The sequence below is a fragment of the Neodiprion fabricii genome, chromosome 5, assembly GCF_021155785.1.
Source record: "Neodiprion fabricii isolate iyNeoFabr1 chromosome 5, iyNeoFabr1.1, whole genome shotgun sequence".
Taxonomy (NCBI): domain Eukaryota; kingdom Metazoa; phylum Arthropoda; class Insecta; order Hymenoptera; family Diprionidae; genus Neodiprion; species Neodiprion fabricii.
In genome coordinates this window covers 18,285,241-18,302,719 of record NC_060243.1, presented here as the reverse complement: position 1 = coordinate 18,302,719, position 17,479 = coordinate 18,285,241, and the positions used below count along the sequence as shown (strand labels likewise).

General features: G+C 37.6%; 2 protein-coding genes across 6 annotated transcripts; both read right to left on the bottom strand.

The window, feature by feature from the left end:
* Positions 1–2,519: 2,519 nt before the first annotated feature.
* LOC124182404 (cytochrome P450 4C1-like) lies at positions 2,520–14,484 on the bottom strand. Of its 5 annotated transcripts, none has more exons than XM_046569633.1 (12): positions 14,073–14,484; positions 11,491–11,597; positions 11,331–11,421; positions 8,325–8,510; positions 8,166–8,235; positions 7,682–7,808; positions 7,111–7,180; positions 6,904–7,019; positions 4,843–4,911; positions 4,563–4,740; positions 3,601–3,853; positions 2,520–3,443 (listed from the first exon to the last, which is right to left on the bottom strand). In XM_046569633.1, the coding sequence occupies exons 1-12, from the start codon at positions 14,227–14,229 to the stop codon at positions 3,290–3,292; spliced, it is 1,578 nt and encodes a 525-aa protein (XP_046425589.1). In that variant the 5' UTR covers positions 14,230–14,484; the 3' UTR covers positions 2,520–3,289. The 5 variants fall into 5 exon arrangements, with proteins under 5 accessions (XP_046425589.1, XP_046425588.1, XP_046425590.1 ...); XM_046569632.1 differs by lacking the exon at positions 14,073–14,484 and adding an exon at positions 11,867–12,150; XM_046569634.1 differs by lacking the exon at positions 14,073–14,484 and adding an exon at positions 11,867–12,142 and having other exon boundaries at positions 3,674–3,853.
* Positions 14,485–14,702: 218 nt separating this feature from the next.
* Positions 14,703–16,318, bottom strand: LOC124182406 (ATP-binding cassette transporter abc2-like). The gene is made up of 2 exons (XM_046569639.1): positions 15,844–16,318; positions 14,703–15,177 (listed from the first exon to the last, which is right to left on the bottom strand). The coding sequence occupies exons 1-2, from the start codon at positions 15,877–15,879 to the stop codon at positions 14,782–14,784; spliced, it is 432 nt and encodes a 143-aa protein (XP_046425595.1). The 5' UTR covers positions 15,880–16,318; the 3' UTR covers positions 14,703–14,781.
* Between the last annotated feature and the right edge of the window lie 1,161 nt (positions 16,319–17,479).

Here is a 17,479-nt window from a genome sequence, read left to right as displayed (position 1 = left end):
TGGGGTCGCTGAACACGAATATCGCCACGGCAACCGTCTCCGAGGTACCTGGTGCCCAGAGTGGACAGTATCAACGTCTTCTTCTAGAGTTTTGGCGAAAATTGTGATCGAATTTGTCGAAACTCGTTGCTCGGGGGTTTTTGGGGTCACTGAATACGAATATCGATACGGCAACCGTCTCCGAGGTACGTGGTGCCCAGGGTGAACGTTTCAACGTCTTTTTCTGGAATTATCTTGAGTATTATCATTTTTACCTCAATTAAAGTATATTGTTCTTAATTATTTATGGAAATATTATAAGAATTGTGTAGATTGTGGTGACAAGAAGTATAGACTTTGTCTTCTGCAGTTAATTTTTTATTTAGTGTCTCTTGGAAGTGCACTTGCAAAATGCGTATTATTAATGCCATAATGCATTTTCAAAAAATTAATTAATCAATTTAGTTCACAAAGTTTGTAGGCGCTCTTACGAAGCGAATGCAAAAAACCGCATTAAAATCCGTCTTACTGCTCAAAAAATCGACAGTTGGGCCGTTTTTAGTGCTTTATTTCCTCGACTAAGCGTTCCGCTTCGGCATGTTCCAGTTACGCTTCACTGTCGGCTTGACCTACTGCTGGCGCGGAATTCGCTGACGCATTGTTTTGTTTCGCGCCAGCCCGCTCGCACCTGTCGCAACTTGAGTCCCTCAAGCTTGCATCACACCTCGCTATACCACTTAATTGATTGATTTGTTATTGTTCGCATTGTCACTTAAGGGGTTAGGTGGGTTGCAAAATTTCAAAAAAACGAATTTTTTTTTTTTTGCTTATCTTATAATTGAATATGTTGAGAATATTCCTTCAAAATTTCAAAACGATCCGAGTCATATTCTAAGAGATATAGCCTCTGGATGTTTCACCCATCAGGCTACAACCGAGCGTGACGCAGGTATATGGAGGCAGGTATATCGAGGCAGCTGCTTAGCTATTGTTCGTTTATTTTTGTGATGCGAATACTAGGCTTAGGACTTGCCGGATGTAAAAAATTCTGTGGTTTGATGGATATAAGTTCCTCATTCTTGAATGCATCAACGTACAATTTTTATGTTGATAAAATACATGAGTGCGTCATAACTGTTGCCGAATCAATTTTGTTGTCTGCTGCAAATCAAGAAAAAAAATTAACGTGTGATGAAAATAATGTTGAAGATAAGACAGATGTTACCGTGTCAGGTGATGGCACGTGGAAAAAACGTGGGTTTGCATCATTATGCGGTGTGAGTACGATTATTTACATGTTATTTGAATGTAAATCTTCAATCGCGTTTTTCTCGAAACTACATTTTTGAAATCGGTAGTCACGATTTCTTGAAAACTTATGAACCGATCTTTTTCAAATTTTGCACACTTCTTCAAAATAACATTATCTCGTGCTTGAACGAAGGAATTTTTTTTTTCTATTCCAAGTAATTTTTCAAGGCCATGAAGGGTGCAAATTTTACTCAAAATAACGGTTTTTTGTTTTTTTTTTTTTCCTTCGTCCAAGCACGAGTTTTAAGCATCTACTAACAGAAAATTTTTGGTTTTTGCATTTCAGATGAATCTGTCATGAGTTATCCTGACTACGCCGAGAGAACTTTTTTTTGAGGGGTCATAGCAGACGACGTGTCCACGCCTTAATTGTCAATATTTTTCAATGAAAATTTCACAAACTACTTATAAAATATGTATCTTTTATGTGTTAAATTGATGGGATGAAATATTCTTTTGATTAAATAAAAAAAAATTCATAAAAATGTACCTATTTTGAGCTTTTGAAACCCACCTAACCCCTTAAGTCGGTCACTTGTCACTCCTGCCACCTGCTAACGCAGTAGCGTTTATTAATTTTGCGTGAGTATGCCTTATACTACCTTAGTTTACCTATAACGCAATAGCGCATCATGTTAGTATACTTTATACTATTCCCTACCCCCGCGCAATAGCGTATTAGTAACATTAAACTTGATTAGGTTCACTTGCGTTCTACAAATCTTCAAGATCATAAAATTACCGATTAAACAGTACTTTTAATTATCAATACCTAATCGAATTACGAACATCAAAGTGCCTAAAAGGATTTGATGCGCAAGGACGATGGGAACGGGCTGCTCAACACGAGCAGTATTCGTATAGAAATGGTGATAATTTGACAGTTTGGAGGTATTATACAAAAAACGAAAACCATATGATGAATATTTAATTGAGCAAAAGCAGCATCTCGTCGGACCGAAATCAGCCGTGTAACCGGTTGATCAAGTCAGTATATAACCATAAGAAATAACAAGTATCGTGTCGAATCACGCAATCACGTGTGTACAAAATCTAACGAAGGCCCGTGCAATACCAATTACTAATTCAATTTCTTTCCGGTCCAATAAGTAGCAGATGCCAATCCTTTGCTTGCGATCATGCAGTGGCGGCAAGGTTCGGTAGCAAACTTATGGGAGTAAAAAATCACAGACATTATACATTGCTTATATTTTGTTGAGAAAGTTATATCAAGTTTCAATTATACTTTTATTGTAAATTAACAGACATGTACTTGGCAATGGTACGCGATTAAAATCTTTTTCGATAAAGGATACGGATATTTATTTGTGCACAGTCTTCTTGTGAAATAAGTGTTTTTGTATAAAGTGATTGAATGCATACGTTTTTGATGAAAGAAGGTATTTTTGTGCGAAATAACCACAATTAATGTACTTCGCGAAAGGTTTTTGCGACAGAAGTGTTTTTTGGAGGGATAACATCGGGTGGGGTACAAAAATGCGAAAGACCAAAAAGCGACGGGACGAAATCCCAAAAGTCAAACTACCGACAAGCGAAAATGTAGAAAGACCGTTGATACGAAGAGATGATTTGTAGAAAAATAAAAATAAAGAACGCAAAACTGTATAGATAAAGTTAAACCGACATCTTTTTTTTCTCAAAATGGCCAAGATTACACAGGGCTAAATATTGAATTGCGAAAATATCGAAAAGTCAAAGAGTCGACTTTCTAAATCTAAGACACGTGTATTTGTTGAAAATCTACAAATCGAAATTTATCAATAACGATTGATCAAAGACTCGAATAATCAAAATCTCGAAACTCGCTGAAGACGGAATGGCTAAACTGGTGAAAGGTTGGATGACGTCAGAAACACATGTACAGAGAATTACGATTAAGAGTAGTTATATTTCCTATCATTGAACGTAGTAGGTATGAAATTTCAATTTTCTACCGTAGAAAAGTTATAAAAACTTATTTACGACTCGTGTTCTTTTCTTAATTCTCAATGTGATCGGTTCCGCTGGTCTCAGCACCATTTCCATTTTCAGTCGGATATGTTCGGCAGGTACAACTTGATCTTTCGTCAAAACATATCGTCGAAGAATCGTCGCCACGGACGTTTTCATCATCATCATGGCATACCTCGATCCTGGAATTGGAACATCCAGATCTAACGACTTGTAGTATTTATTTATATCAACATACTTCGTCACTACCGATCAACTTGTGATAGCAGAACTAGCTTATAAATATGTGCGAGTGAAATTAGCTCTCCTCTTAACTCGTCATGTTTTGCAATTTGTTACCGATCAACTTCGATACGAAGAGATAATCCATGCAGCAATTCAAGATCGTCCTCAACGTCGCTATTTGGCTTACCCAAACAACTCCTCGGGCCTGCGCCGAATGGTAGATACGAGTGCGGATATTGCTCGGTAATGTTTTCCGGTAGAAATCTGTCCGGATCAAACTTGAAAGGGTCAGACCAGTATTCTTCACTTCTGTGCAGCCTTAGAATGTTGGGAGCGACGGAACTTCCTTTTGGCAAAACGCGGTCACCTTGAACGTCAGTAATCGGTTCGATCAACGATTTTGCAAGCATAATGTGCTGCGACGCAATGTGCCAAGTAATGAAATAAGCTGCATCCTGCACGGAAAAAAAAATTCTGTTCGGCGAGCTGTATTCTACAGCTCCAGTAACTATACGCACTCTACGGTCTATCTTGTAGTTACAGCAACTATATATTAGTCAGCTCCGATAGCTGCAAGTTGTTCAGCTCTCACAGCTGAATGGTTTTGCTCTAAGAGCTGTAAGTTGCGCTGTGCTCTGGCGCGTTGACATATTTCATAACCTTCAAATTTCATGAGTATGATTTAAATACAGTTGATAGATAATTGTTTGAATAGTCCATTCAAATATGTAAATGACACTGAATGAATAATGATAATAATGATGAAAAATAATACTAATAGCAATATAATTGTACTATTTAATAATAAGCGCTGTGAGCGGAGCCGAAAAATTCTGGTCTAGCTCTTCGAACGAAGCTGTTTAGCTGAGAGAGCTGAACAACGTACAGCTATGACAGCTGACTAACAGTCAGTTATACGAACCATGCAGTGCTCTTCCAATAACAGAACGTTTAGTTCGACGAACTGTTTACAAGTAACTATCTAATATTTAGTTCCACGAGCTGAATTTTTTTTTCCGTGTGATCGACTCAGCTCGAGAAAGATCGAATGGGTTAAGTTACGACAGCTTACAAACCTATATCCAAGTCGTCGGTCACTTCTCGAATGAGAAAGGGTGAGCCTGGGAACAGCCTCATGGTTTCTTTGATCACCTGCTCCAGGTAATTCATCCTCGACAAGTCGTCCGGAGTGACGAGTTGATCTTCGTTATCATCGTCGCCGTAAATTTCTCTAAGTTCCTCGTAAACTTTGTCCTACCAACATGTTGAAAACGAGTCATTCGCCATGTGACGATGATTGTATTCGTGAAAGCAGTAGAGTATAACCCATAGGAAATCGGAATATTATTCACACACCTGCAGATCCGGGTGAGATGCCAGCATCAACATCACGAAAGAAACGGTAATTGCTGGTGCGTCGCTTGCCTGAAACAGAACAGCAAATCAGAATGAGTTTGTCACCGCGTAACATCGCTTTTAACATTTCTTCCTCTGTTATTTTCCCATCTTCTGTTGTGAAAGCTACTATTATCACGCCATATCAACGTTTTTACATCTACAACATCACCTCGGACCGGTTTTGGATGTGCATCTATTTTAACGTGTTCGGGTTGTTCTCGAAGCGATAGCTTGTGAGAACCCCACGTTAGTGTGGATGTCTTTCCCTAATTGCAAAGAATTAATTAACAAACAGGACTTCCCCGAAGAGGTTAAAATTAGGACCAGTCTTGTCGAACTGAAAACAACCTGACCTATTTCTAAGTTTCGTAAACTCGGGAATATCCTGAGCTGCCTTTGTCGAAGACAAAGATTTTCGATCGTTGCTACCTTTGAACAGAGCCGCCTTCCTGCTCAGATTTGGGTTAAAAAATCGAAGCTGATAACACCTGATTTGATTAATTACAACAGCTAAACTACGGACCAGGACGACTGTCGTGGCTGCCTGTCAGGCTATGGATCGCCAAATGTCGTTTTTGGACTCGGATTTCTCAGTGCCGTACAACTACTTGGGTTTTCCAGTTGCCTTCGGTTAATATATCTGATTGAATGCGAATTGAAAACAGATGCGTTGAATGTTGAACAAGTTTTCAATGAATCAAATCAAACATCAATTATAACGGTGTTGGAAGTTTTACAAAACTAAATTATAAAGTGAAGCAAAAAAAATAAAGTAAAATAAAATAAACCTAAGGTAGTTGGATAGCAACAGTAACATGATCCGACGGATAATCGTGAGCAGTGTATTCCTCGAATAATCAGAAAACAAATTTGGCAACGTCACGTGATTTTATTGCATTGTAGTCTGCTTGAGTCTTCCGTGTTTACTACGCCATAACCTTTATTTTTTTGACTCAAATGTCAGATTAGGTACGACTCAAGAAAAAAAGCGAACAAAAAATATAACAAAAATAATTGTTTTCGCAATACCATATGTAGACAGCAGAAAAAAAATAAATTGAATATCGCGCGTAATGGCATACCTATTTGCGACGCAATGATTACCTGTTTGTTGGACTGGACTATAAATCAAAATTAATAAACCATAAACATGGACGTTAAAGTATAAGAACAAAATAAAATTTGATCAAGTGTTACATTCATTAATGTGAAGGTGATCTTGACCTCGTAGTTTGAATGCTGTAGCATAAGTCTTGTATTAACAACAAATATTTGATGTCAACGTTTTGACTCTCGGATTGGAGTCGTCCTGAGGACAAATCTTCAATACATCTATCAAAAAACAAATTTGTACAAGTATCTAGTTGATGATGGCAAGAATGTATGATAGAAAAACTTACCTTAGCAAATATAAATTTATTCTTATCCGTAATACGAACGGTGGCTTTACAACAGAACTTTAAAACAACAGAAACAGAGAAATCATCCATAATGACAGTGAACGATCCGTTAATGATGTGAATTAAATATTTCAGAAATTACTGCCCAACTGCCTCAAAGTGTACGGAATTTATCGATTCTGCTACCAAATCGTTATTCTAATTAAATACATTCTGCTTCACGACTCTAATGGTTGCAACAATTCTTCATCTTACAATTAGAAATCCCGTGTTATGGTTGATTCTACAAATCTTTGGAACTCTATCATTTGAATTTAAGGCGAATGAACGCCGCCACGTGAAAGGTGAGACTGTCGATCTCACGAAGCCGTGTTCGCGTGACCTTCGATTGCATGCGTCACTTTCCGCGTTGACTGAATTTGGCTCAAAATCAAGCTCTGGGAAAATGGGATCCGAAAGGTGATTCGGTTCTCTTTATAGTCCTTCACTCTGTTGTCTACCGATTGTCCCACACGGAGAATAAATTGTTGAAATCGGACAGGTAGGTACAGATTCAAGGTATCCAGAGACTGGATCCATGGAATTCTCCATTTCACATCAACGTGTGAATAATACTCACAGGCAACACTATACTGTGCACCTCGTCCCGAATCTCATCGTCCGTGAGTGTTTTCTTGTCGCGGGGTAGGTTCAAGAGATGGTCCAAGAACACTTCGCCCCCGATCTTCGGCTCGTCTGTACGAATTGATACCGTTGACAGTGAGTGAATATAATAGTCAGTCAAGTTTCATATGATCCCTCAAATAAAACAGGTATTCGTACTGACCATATTCATTTGTGTTTATTTCCGGCTGGCAAGGACGATTTTGGAGCAGCTCTTTCTTCGTTCGTATCACCTGTAAAGTTGAAAGAGAAGACGTCAACAGCTGGCTTTCGATTATTCTTCGCAAAGTTGTAGGTGACGGTCAATTTCACAACTGATATGCAACCGGGACGATCTCTTGAAACTTGAAAATCAGCCGCGCATAGGCCGAATAATTTAATCTCATTGGTCGGCGAAATCTTCCCGCAGCGATATTCTTGTCCGCGATGCAGGCCGGCCAACGTACGCAAAATGTGTACGTTTGAATTTTCAAAGAGCATATAGACACTAAACTCCGACCGTTCTTTGAAGAATCAACTTTCCAACCCAATAACAAATGCTTCCCAATCCTTTCCGAGTCACTACCTCAATTATTTGACATTCTAACCTCGAAAATACGTATCAACTACATCGCCGCCAGAAACAGTTTGACAGCTGAAACTCGAGTTGGTCAGCCTGCACGAACAGCCGATTAAACTCGCGCATGCGCAATCGATTTTCAAGATTCAAGAGATTGTCTCGGTACATTACTTACGTTTTCAACGAAGTCATGCATTATCTGGATTTCCTTTTGCTGCTCTTTGCCAAGTTGCGTTCGGTAGAAAATGAAACTTGGATGCAACCAGGGTCTCAAGGCCCTCGTACAAATGCTGGACGTCGTTCTGCGAAAAGGTTATTTCACTTGTGAAAACCGTTTGAGAAGAATTCTCTCCAAAGTTGAGTTCTAAATGATGGGAAACTTGATTTCATTAATAAAATAGAATGACTTTCATTAATCCGTAAGAACTTGTAATCGATAATACGAGAAACAAGAATACATACAATACTTTCATGCAATTTACTCATGTGCAAGATTTGGTGTCTCAACAAAGGTTTGTGGGCTAGAAAATTTTCGGAATGAATTCCTTGTGCATGAGTTGTCTTTTTTGTTTTTCAGCAAGCGACTGTAGAGAAATAATTTCAATGATGATTTTCTGGCGACACGATGACAAAGTTCAACAAAATCACGATCGACTAACTTTTCTACCGCCTCTGCGTACTGACAATTTTCGTCCGTCTGTGCTTCCAATTTCACGCCCATCGTAGTTCCTGCGATAAAAACAAACATCGAAAGTACTGATAACGAAAAGTATCGTGGCTCAATAAAAGTAGATATCAAATCCTCGTAGTTAACGGACCACATATCATGTTCAACGTGTACGGTGATAAGTACTTTTGTACTTCGAATTCGTCTCCGTTCACGTGGCGCTCCATTTGCCGGACCATCATCGCTGACTGTCTGGAAAATACTTCGATGAAAGACTTCAGGATCATGGGACTGAAGGTCGGCTGTATCAGCTTCCGATGTACTTGCCATTTCGCTGCTGTAACGTAAAGATCAACCGATTTTAAAATCGGAGTCACACTGTCGAGAAATTTTATCCCGCTCTATTTTTTTTCCTTCACTGATAAGTTGTGCTGTTTCTTACACGCGAGCCAACTTGAGCGAGAAAAATTTGCAAACAACTTATAGAGGTCGTAAATTTTTGTCAATAGGTAGAGAGAGGCGTCACAAATAATGAGTTATAATGCTGGGTAATTGATTTGGTGTGGATTCTGTAAAAAAGTGCAAAAACCACCAGAATGTCGTTTTTTTATTTGTTTTTTTGTTTTTTTTGCCTTTGCCAATTATCTCGCTTCCCGCTAGTCATACCTAAAAAAGTTTGCAACGAAAAATGTCCGTTGGAAAATTTTCTATTCGAAGGCTTTAATTAAGAGTGTTCTGCTTCCAACAATCCATTGGTCTTTTCTGACGGCACTACAAGATTTTGACGTCACCAGCAATACGTTGAAAATTGTATTTCTCAATTTTTTGTTTACCTTGCAGACCTTTGCCGTAGTTGGAGAATAACATGGAAAACCCGTCAAAAAAATCCAGAGCCTTGCTTTGTAAATTACTCATTGTTAAACTAATGTGATTCGAAATTATGAGGAACTTCGAAACTCGCTTCGAAAAACCAAGTCTCTGGAAGATTGAAAATCGAAGGGTACGATCTTAGGATCGAATGAAACTATCGGACGAAGCTGAATATTTAATAAAATAAATAAAAATGAAGACACTAGTTAGTTCATCGGAATTTTCGTAAAAAGCACCGCACATGCAAAATAATTGTTTATTTCGGAAGATATGTTAATATTGAATAAAGGAAGAGCGTTCGAGTGAAAGAATGGCGAAACTCAATCCACGAATATAATTTGAAGCAGAAAAAAAAAAAAAATAATAATTCGTGCGTGTATTTTGCTAACTAGAAAAGCAATAAGAAAATCAGTCAGCAAATCGAAGATGCGGTACGTATTGTAATAGATTTTTAACAGATACGAAAATAGAAAAGACGGTTAAAAAAGTAGAGAAAATGATCGAAAGAAATTGGAGAAAAAGAAGTCCCATTCTGAATCTTGCGTAAAAATGTTCATTTTGGAAATTGAATGTTTTTTTTCTTGTTTTATGAAGAAAAATTGGGTTGTTTTTGAGATGGGCTTAAAAAATCATAGGGTGAAGACGAGTGATTAAAGAATTTTGAAAATATTTGAGGAAGCTTTTGAGAGGTCGTACTGAGGTAGGAAAAATCCATGGTAAAATTAAAATATGTCATGATCAACCGTTCAGGAAATCATTCGAGTATGAGCTAACGTTTTTTTTGCAAATTATTTCATCCCACCTCTAATGATGAAGATTGCTAACGTTTCCTTGTTTTGTTCACTAATGTTGTTTAACGTCAGCTAACGTTTTTTGAAAAGTTTATTGGAAAATGGACTCATTACCTGGGAATGACGGAAATGCCACTTATCGTCCCACCCTGATCAGTGTACTTCATTAAATGTTAATCCTTATTAATTAACATCAAGCGCTAACATGTTTAGTAAAAATTAATTCATTATTCATTGAGCATTGCGTTGTCTTTCTTCGGAAATGCATGCAATAAACATCATATTTGCCAAGATATTATTGTTGAGCAATTCATGCATTATTAACACCTCCGTTCAAGGATTTTTTTTTATTATTCTCAAGCAGGCCGCGTGTTGGCTTTGAATACGAACATCGAATTACCCATTTTAGCTAACGCTTGCCTGGAATGCCTTATACCGTAGAGTAACATTTGATAACGTTTCTCTGAATGGACTGACCTTCTCTCAGCGTTAGCTAATACATGAATGGTCCCTTACCGAGTTGGCATGGAATGCCCCAAACATATTTCAAAATTATTTCGAGTAGAACATAACATCACAGGAACTTTCGAAACGATTCAGAAATATATCAATCGTAACATGACATTCGAATATTTCGGCAATATTTCGGAAATATGTTATTCTGAGCGAAACAATTTAATTCTTTCAAAAATATTTCAAACATTTCTACGAATCAATGTTTGTATGTTTTCCGATACGTCTGAAATATTTCGGACATATTTCTTGAGATGCGACTAAAAATTTTTATTACTTTGGAAAACTTCGCTTAAAACCATATCTTTATGACAGATTATCCATTTAATATACTGTGACGATATTATTGAATTTTTTCGAATAACCAGTTATTTTATTATTGCCAAACTTCATTGCTGCTTCGGCAGAATTGACATCGGGAAAACTTGGATGATTTTACAAGCAGTAATGTAGCGGACATGCGATTGTAATGCGAAGATCTCCGTTCAAATTGCGACTGGAATATACCAATGCAAAGTACCACAGTGGACTTTGAATAGGCACTTTAGCCGAAGTTCGGGACCAAGTCAAGTTTACGATAACCTCTAAAAATTCCGCTGGTAAGTCATAAACGCGTTTTTTAATCCGCATATTAAACATACCACACGACACGAAATATGTCAGAAATCTTTCAGAAATGTTTCTGCAATGTGTCAAAAATTTGTCATGTCTGTGTTTAAATTTGAAATTCACGAAACATTTTCGACATGCAGACACGGACGTATTTCTGACATATTTTTGAAATGTTGCAATGAAATATAACATGTTTCAGATCAAACACTTTTGGAACATAAATAAAATATTTCGTGTCTTGCGGGTTAAACATGATTCGTTATGCACTAGCCCTTCTTTTCGCAACAATATTGCGGTGTAGTTGACGTGAAGTAATCTCAGATATTTACAATTCATGAGCGAAGGATTCTCGAGTAACGTCGACAACTTACCTTTAGCCAAAAGTATTCCCGAACCCAACCACGGCCGTGCAAAATCTAGCAGTCCTCCTCTATCAATGGTTTTCGAGCTGTTGAATATCACCTGAAACGGCAAGTAACTTTGAATGACAAAAATTTTAAATGACTTCGATTTCTATCATCAGAGACAAACCTTCAATTGCTCAGGAACACTTGTTACGAAGATCGAACGAGTGCCAAGTGATAACTGATAATATCTCGGATACAATTTATCCAATTCGAGGAACTTGTTCATGATAGCTGTAAACACATGAAACGCAAATTGATACGTACCCAGCCTTTCCTTATTCTTAGATTCGATATTCCCATTAAAGAAGAACCGTCAAGAATATTCTGTGTAATTATATATTATCGAATTAGATACTCGGAAAACGATAAGAATTCCAAAAAAATCCTGTACATTTTTCATCAGAATCCTTGTCAAAATTCCATATGTTTAATCGAAATCCTGCAACACCCCACGATATTTTCAAAACTATTGAACATTCTGGAAACCCCGTAAAAATTACCTTCGGCACTCCCGATAAAGAGATACGCATTGCCGATAATGGGCAGCCGTGGCGGTCCCTCAAACCTTGAACAACGATTGCCAAACGATCGCCTTTTCGCAAGGTTTACTATAATTTTCGACACAGCGTAGAAAATGAGGCAGGCAATAACTACACTTTGGGTGACTAGTGTCAAACGCTCCATCGCGAATGCTGTTGTATCGTATATTTTTGATAACCAACCGTTCGAAGTCAGTCTCCACTTGGGACTGTGACGATATTCCGCAAACTCTGTTTTATACTCGTTGTTGTGTATGATATTTTTTTTTTTTCTGTATATTCTACCGTTTATTTATTACTTCTACGTGTTTCTTTTTCTTCGAAATTGAAAGTTCCACGTCGTCGTAAGGTAATTCTCTTTTAATTATATCAGCACAGTTAGCCTTGTTTATCGTATAAGCCTCTTACATGTGACGATATTTTAAATTCAAAGTGCCCGCGAGGCTTTGCTTGACACATCCATCTCGATCCAGGCGTCAGGCGGGAGAAACGGCTAAACATTTTGAACATTCTACGGGAAGACGCCAAGCCGACCAATCTTAAATTCCCCGCAGAAATTTTATACTCATTTTTAATACCAGTTTTTAATCCATTTCAACACATCGTCATTACCAGTCAGTCTCCGTAATTACAAGAACGTGTAATTCATCATTATTACATAATTTTCTGTTCGTTACAGATGTTCCTTAAATATAATCGTTCCAAGGAGGGCCCCCGGGCTGAAACGTTAACAAGAAAAAAAAACTGTTTTGTACCGACCTTCATATCCAAAAATAATATTTACTCGAAAACTACCGAGGTCAAGAAACCATTATTCATCGTTAGTATCTTCTACCTGCTGATTAGTCGTTTCTGATTGTATTCTGATTTACTGTTGGCCAAAGTAATCGGACCATTCACCTAACGCTTATCAGTTTCAGTTGATTCCGCAACATCATTTGCATCTGACTTTTTTGATAGTGAACTTTCTTGATAATGGCACGAAAACGAAAATTTTCACCACAAATAAACATTCCATATCGTGTGAAGAGACGTTAAGAGAATTGCTACAATGTCAGAATCAAACTTGAAATCAAAATTTAACATGGAAACCAAGTCGAGCATTGTTAAATATTTTTTTTTCTCTCATCCTCCTAGCGACTTTTTCAAAACCCATTTTTCAAAAGAGTGAACCTCAGTAAGGAATGAAGATTTTACGGATTTTCCAACGCGGAGCAAAAGACTTATTTATTTCATTTCACGAAAAAAAAAAGTTTCTAAAACTCGATTAAGGCGTTCGGATTTTATTCTCGTTTTAAATCGATCCGTTTCTTGGCCCAACGTGTACGTGATACTTTGTTTTGGATATAAACTAATGATCAAACGTATCAGTAACATTGAAGTTGATTAGCTTCAGTTGCGTTCTACAAATCTTCAGGATCATAAAACTACCGATCGAATAGCATTTTCAATTAACATTACGTAATCGAATTACGATCATCAAAGTGTCTAAAAGTATTTGATGCGCAAGGATGATGGGAACGGGCTGCACAGCACGAGCAGTATTTGTATAAACACGGTGATAATTTGACAGTTTGGAGGTATTATACAAAAAACGAAAACCATGGTGAATATTTAATTGAGCAAAAGAAGCATCTCGTTGATCAAGTCAGCATATAACTATAAGAAATAACAAGTATTGTGTCGAATCACGCAATCACGTCTGTACAAAATCTAAAAAAGGCCCGCCAATTACCAATTACTAATTCAATTATTTTCGGATTTTCGATTCCATTATGTAGCGGGTGTCAATCCTTCGCTTGCGATCATGCAGTGACGGCAAAGTTCGGTAGCACACTTATGGGCGTAAAAGTTCGAGGAACTTATTCACAATAGCTATGAACATACGAAACGCAAGTTGGTACACCTCCAGCCTCTTCTTATTCTTATTGTTAGACTCGATATTCTGTTAAAAAAAAAAAAAAAAAAAAAAAAAAAACCGTCAAGAATATCCCGTGTAATTATGTTATCGAATTTGGTGCAGAAAAATCTTGATAATAATTCCGAAAAGCCTTACAAATTTCTCATAAGAATCCCTGTCGGAATTCCAAATAATTAGTTGAAATTCTGCAAAACCCCACGATATTCTCAAAACTATTTAAGATTCCGGAAACCATTTAAAAATTACCTTCGGTACTGCCGATGAAGAGATGTGCATTTCCAATGATGGGAAATCTTGGCGGTCCCTCAAATTTAGAACAACGCCTAGTTACAATTCTCGTAATCTCGTAGAATAAGAGATACGTAATAACTCCGATTGCAATGAATCCTGCCAAATGATCCATCGTGTTCAAATTCCGAATCGCATTAATTGCGCCAGAATTGAGACGGTTGATAACTGCCGAAATGAAAATTCCCTTCTGATATTTTCTCAGTATTTACTTTATCGACGTCACTGTTACTTTTTCCCCTACCGCAAACTATAAAATAATGCAATGATCGTCGCGACTTTATAACCAACAACGAACACCCGACTTTCACCAGAAATAATTTTGTTTAATCGTACCGATGCGTCGACCGCATAATCCGGTTGTACTCTTGGTCAGATTTTCTGGAGCGAATAAATACACGTATCCCCGCTAGCATACTCGAAAATTACCCCACCGTGTCAAACGGACCAATGAGATCGATTGAGCTTGCTATAAGATAGTCGTAACTTGAGTGTTCATAAAATCAACACAGTTATAGGCTACGAATGTTTACCACTTAACAAAGTAACGCGAAATATTAGTCTAAAAAATGAGCGCTCAGATCTTGACTTTACTTTTCAAATCGCCTAAAAATTTCTAAAAATCTAGCAGATCTGTTTGATTACTTTTTTCGATGGTCACATCAGGTTATTCAGAAGATAGAATATTTCCACTCATTTTTTCTATCGTTTTAGTATTGTCATGTATTTGATTCCACAACATTGTACTGGGCGAAGAGAAATCTGGTTCAGTTACTTTGGTGCAAATAGTCTCCTTAATAAAATCAGTCATCGTAGATCGAAATTTCAATGATTTTACTAGGTTTTTAACCATGTTGAAACGATTTGAAATGAACTGGAGTGGTATCCCTGACCACAAGTCGTTTAACCCAATCATCTTGGTGTTTATTTCGTCCAGAATGATTTTCCCGTCCAGTCCGTCTTCGATCAAACGAAACAGCACGGAAATCAGCGAAGATTTTTCAGCTCTAGTTCTTCCCACAACTTCAACCTTCCAGCCGGGTCGAATGTTCAAGTTCAGATCCTGCGGTTGGACGAAAGAAAAAACGCCGTTATGAAAACTGCCAACTCTGTGTAAAAACTATTGGTATTGGTGTGATTAGACGTTTTTAGAATCTAGTTTGTAAGAAAAAAAGCTATTATAAGATTAAACTTCGTTCAAATCGAGGAGTTAATTAATCACTCTGAAGTCTGGTATTCATGGATGTTTGAAACCCCAGAAAATATGTCCAATTTCAGTAAAGAAATTTTATTCGATCCTATCAAATTTTACATAAACTCTGTATACCTTACAAAGTTCTCTAAAAATCTGATGAAATTGAGGTTCCTTTCTTTAGACTCTGAAAACAAGAATTGAAAAATGCCTTTTACTAAAGCAAACTTTTCCACGTATCATCGCACATCATCTAGGGTGAGAATAATAGAGTGGTGATCGATGAGTCGACGCTTCAACATTCGGTCGAGGGAGAAATGAATTTTATAACTTTAAAGATTCCCCCCAAGATGACTTGAAAGCAATTTTCGACGTTGAGTTTAAACTTCAATCACAGCGATAACTTGCTTAATTCTTCTTCAACCGAACATTCAATTCCAACTGTTTTGGCTTGGGATCGTTACGGGTACTTCGGTCAGAATCAAAGCTGGACGTACTTATGAAGAAATGAAAGATATTAACGAATCATAAATTCACCTTGACCACTGATGTTTTACCGTCAGCGTACTTCATGGTAACATTGTCGAAGGCTAGAGAGCCCTTCGAAGGCTGGGAAGGCGAAAGCGGATCATCAGACCCAATGGTTCCTGCTTGGGTAGATTTGTGTACCGCAGTAACGGTTCGACCGAGGTCATTTCCGCTATCGGAACGGTGTATTGAGGCACTTGAACTGAACCAACTCGGTCAAAATCAACGATTGGGACATGGCGAGTCCCACCAAGCCGTCGTTGATGTTTCCTGTAAGTCACGGCAATCCGGTTCCGCTATGAACTGGTATTTACAATCGAACGACCGGTCCGCGTTGGCGGTCAGTCACCATCGTAGGTTAGTGTAATCCAGAAGCAAATGTAACCGATGAAGGAACACGAGAAAAAGTCAAGGACTTATGTTAAACTCTGCTTCTTGAATGGACATGCGAGAAGACGAGACTTTTCGTTGAAATGATCGGTTGAATTCATGCAAATTGCTATCGTCGAGTGCACTGCTAGTCGCTTACTCACGCCTTCGAGTCGCTTCAGATTCTAGTCATTTCCGAGGTAGTAAATATTGACGAAATACAACGTTCGAGGACCAACTACGAGGACCATTAGCGGATCAGCAGATCGGCAAATTAGTAAGCCTACGACTTTGGAAGGAGAGAGTTGTGTATGGAGGTGTCAGGAAATCATAAAGCGTGTGAAAATAACTCAAATCCTGATCAGGTAACAAATTAAATAAATAACGACGAAGTGAAACAATAAAGAACGTCACACCATTCTAAAATTATAAATACGACACATCAAACATTCTCCCTTCAAATTCTTCGAATAATTTTTCCGCTCGATTTTATCTATATACACTTTTACCGTCCGCTTTTATGTTATTGTTACTATTTTGTTTTATTCTTACTCGACTATTGTCTCTTATTTATATCTTTTAACTTATGCACCTGTGCCGTCCACTTATATTTTTTAAACTATCAAACCAAGTTTGTTGGGTTGCGACGTGCAGGGACTATGAATTGGGTATTCTGTACTATTAAATTATAATTGACTTTTTAAACCAAAATGAACGAAATAAATGCATAATTTTCTCTTTGATCGTCAACAACTATTTCTCGTAATTGTCCATTTATTTCCCTTTCTTTTACATTTGACTTATAATCAATAAGTTAAAATTCATCGCAATACCTATCATTATTTACTTTAGCCAACAGTTGATCAGAATTCAATCAGAAACGACCAACCACCAGGTAGATAAAACTAACATTTTCCAGAATTTTCGAGACGGCGTTGCGACCAACTTTTTTAATATTGGTGAATTAGAACCGTTTTTCTTCGTTTTCAAGAGCGTGTATCTCAGCAAGGAATAAAGATTTTGGGGATTTTCAAACCCTGAACGAAAGTTTTAACGTTATAATTTTAAGGGGGGGGGGGGGGGGGGGGGGGGGGTGAAGAAAGTCTTAAGTCTTAAATTTTGATTGACGAGTTCGAATCGTATTCATATTATAAATTAATCCAATTTTCTTGAGACATCGTGAACGGTGGTGATACATTTGAAAAAAAAAGAACGTTTCGAACTATGTGTAATTTGAAAGAGCTAATCTGAAAATTATATTGATGTATGTTTGAGA